The following is a 3,081-nucleotide window of genomic DNA, read 5'->3' as shown; positions in this document are numbered from 1 at the left end:
CGTTCACATTAAACAAAAAGGAACCTTTTCGTCCGAATTTTATTGCGTTTTACAAATAGTATATAAATACTGCACGTGAAGCCACGACATTTCACCTAAATGACATCCTGCGACGCCACGCGGGGCGATTTTGACACACGTCGAGAGAAGCTGCAACTTTAAAGCTGTGAATTAAATACGGAAATGTTTACGAGACTGCTGGAATGAATGCAAACATCGCGTCAACGCCCCGACCTTCTCGCCGGCCTCGGCCGTCCGTGACCGGCGATAAACCTCAGGAGCCCCCCCCCCCCCACTGCCCCCCTCCCTGCGTCTGAGAGCAAGAAGTGTGGGGGGGGGGGGGGGCACGCGGCATCGGAACGCGCGGACACCACCGACTCGAACGCTCGAAAGCGCCGCGCTCCCCGACTTCCATTCCACCACCACCATCCCCCCCAACCACCACCACCACCACCATCGCCCCCCACCACCACCACCACTTAACACTGCGAGGCTCCCTGCGACACGGGGTTGGCAGGGGTGGACGAGGCCGTGTTCAATTTGACCTTGGTGTTGGGGAGTTTGTGGTCCTTCTTCCACTTCATGCGCCGGTTCTGGAACCAGATCTTGATCTGGCGCTCGGTGAGGCAGAGCGCGTGCGCGATCTCGATGCGGCGCCGGCGGGTGAGGTAGCGGTTGAAGTGGAACTCCTTCTCCAGCTCGAGCACCTGCTGCCGCGTGTAGGCGGTGCGCGAGCGCTTCAGCTCCCCGCCGGTGTAGTTGGGGTTCACTGTAAACGTTTAAAAGACATCAATGGGCACCGATACTAGCCCCCCCGCACCCCCCCCCCCCATCTCGTTGCGAGACGGCTTCTCACCCCGCCGCCGCCGCCGCCGCCGAACTCACGACGCGGCTGCGACGCCTCGAACCGCAGTGGCCCCCGCCGCTAAGATCGCCTCTCTCTGAACCCCCTTTAGATTTTAGTTTTTTTTTAATACAAATCACAGCCGAGGCGCTGTGGGGGTTTTTTTTGTTGCTGCGTGTTCCTTAACGCGCGTTAAAGGCTAACTCGTGGGTGGAGGAGACTTCAATGGGCAGAATTGCAAATGCCACATGGCCGACGGCGCAATTGCCGGCAATAAAATTTTATGGGGGGTGTAATTACCGGCCACCACGCCGGCTCCGCATAAATCTGCGGGGAAAAAGGAGCCCCTTTGATGGTCCTCCGCCTTTCACAACCAAAAGCGGCTGCCTCCCCCCCCCGTCTCCACGCGGCTGTAAACACTCGGTCGCACGCTTCCTCACCTGTGCTCACGTGGATCTTTTTCATCCACGGGTACACGACCGGCTGCTTCAGTGTCGCCGCTCCTCCGTTCTGCTGCTGCTGCTGACTCTGCTGCTGCTGCAGCTGCCCGCCCGCGCCGCTCTGGCTACACACCCCCGATGCCAGTGCCGCGCCCTCCGAGTCGTCGCACTCCTTGGGGCGGTGCTGAGCCGCTTGCCTCGCCTCGGGGCCGCGGCTCTGGGAGTCGGGCGGACGGCGTGCCTGGCCGAGACCCCGTCCGGCGGCGGCAGCCGCAGCCGCCGCGGCCGCCGCCCCGGAGACGTGCAGGAGGCGCTCGCAGCTGTAGCCCGGCTCCTCGGGGCTGTAGTCGGTCGCAGACTCGTACAGCGCTTGGTGCGGCGGCGCGGGGAATGTCGGTGCGGGCGCCGGCTGGCCCCCGCCAGCGTAAAACTCGGCATCCTGCTCGGGGATGTAGCTGTTTTGCGAGTACTCCTCGCACGGAGGGAATTTGGGGTCCACATAGTTGGAGTTCATCAAGAACGAGCTCATGGCCATAAATTTCGGAGGGTGGAAAAATACTAATTTTTCTCGCGTTTGTCGTTTTCTGCTCCTAAATCCCTCCTCCGCCCGGGCAAAAGTGCAAAGTTGAGCGGTCACATGGCGCGCCCCGGCCAATAGCGCGGCGCGCGTCGGAGCGCGCCGACAAAACCTCGGATGATGAATGTCCTCAAAGTGGGTGATTTAGAAAATCCATCGCAGGCATTTGCACTTTTGGGAGGGCAAACTTGCGATTTTCACCGACGACTCGTTCGCGAAAAGGACTCGCGGCTCGTCTGGTCCTCCGCTAGACTCCCCCGCACGAAAAAACAAAGAAATCAGGGCAAACTCCACGCGGCGTAGGGGAGCGCAACGCGTGAAGGTAGGAGGACGCCTTTCTCTTGAAACGCATCCAAGCTACTCCTCCGAGACGCGGAACAGGCCACGGGTAGCGGGTATTGCACCCCTTTCTTTGTGCGCTGCAGAATCCACCGCCCCTCCACCCCCCCCCTTGTAGGAGCCTCGTGCGCAGTGCCTCGTGCCCCCCACTTCTCTCAGGGCCCCCCACCCCGAGGCCCCCCCCCCCCCACTACCGAGCCCCCCCCCCCGGCCCCTCTCACAGGAGCTGGAGAGCCGCGATAGTCCGCGCGTCTCCACGAGCCGATTCCTCCATCTCTCCTCGTGAACGCAGAGCGCGTTGGTAGCGCAGGCCGGGCGGTTCACCGCGGACTGTATCGAGACTGTCTTGATGGGTAATGGTGCGCCATGCAGATCTCGTGGTGTCGGTTTTTACGTGGCGTAGACTGTTACATTTAAATAATAATAATAATCATAATAAAAACTAAACGAATGCTTTACAGTGGTCCGCGTCATTCGCAATGAAGGGAAATTAAGGTCAAGCATTTGCATGACAAAACCTATGACGGGGTGACTCAGGGTAAACAAAACAGGCACAAATTGGGGGCAACCTCGGGGCTGCCCCGCGCGACAAGGGGACGCCCGACACGCCAGCAGGGAACGTTCATTGTCTTGATTCACGACCATTGTTTGCAGAACCGCGTCCACCCCGCGAGTCGCCCGTCCTGTATTTTGATTTTGATGGCGCGGGGGGTGGTGGGTGGTGGTGGTGGTGCGATGTTGCGGAGGGGGGGGGGGGTGGGGGTAAATTCTGGGCGAGAAGCGGCGGCGGTGGCAGCCGCGGCGAATTTTCGAAGGTACCAAAATCCAACATGTACGTTCAGCACCCCCCCCCCTCCACCCACCCCCAGCAGCAGCAGCTC

The 3,081-nt window shown here is 60.5% G+C and overlaps 1 protein-coding gene across 1 annotated transcript; it reads right to left on the bottom strand.

Annotated features, from left to right (window-relative positions):
- Nucleotides 1-479: 479 nt before the first annotated feature.
- LOC133346134 (homeobox protein Hox-B4-like) lies at nt 480-2,298 on the bottom strand. Its single transcript, XM_061557571.1, has 2 exons — nt 1,285-2,298; nt 480-769 (listed from the first exon to the last, which is right to left on the bottom strand). Exons 1-2 carry the CDS (start codon nt 1,817-1,819, stop codon nt 480-482), a joined length of 825 nt encoding a protein of 274 aa, XP_061413555.1. The 5' UTR covers nt 1,820-2,298.
- Nucleotides 2,299-3,081: the final 783 nt, after the last annotated feature.

This window comes from Lethenteron reissneri, chromosome 23, assembly GCF_015708825.2.
Source record: "Lethenteron reissneri isolate LAM-NWPU_2019-01 chromosome 23, ASM1570882v1, whole genome shotgun sequence".
Taxonomy (NCBI): domain Eukaryota; kingdom Metazoa; phylum Chordata; class Hyperoartia; order Petromyzontiformes; family Petromyzontidae; genus Lethenteron; species Lethenteron reissneri.
Note: the sequence above shows the minus strand (reverse complement) of the source record. Positions and strands in the feature narration are given on the sequence as shown.

Coding starts and splice junctions, on each gene's coding strand:
- LOC133346134 (XM_061557571.1), bottom strand. CDS start 1,819: ATGGCCATGAGCTCGTTCTTGATGAACTCCAACTATGTGGACCCCAAA. Junction 770..1,284: donor AAAGATCCACGTGAGCACAG/GTGAGGAAGCGT, acceptor AAACGTTTACAG/TGAACCCCAACTACACCGGC.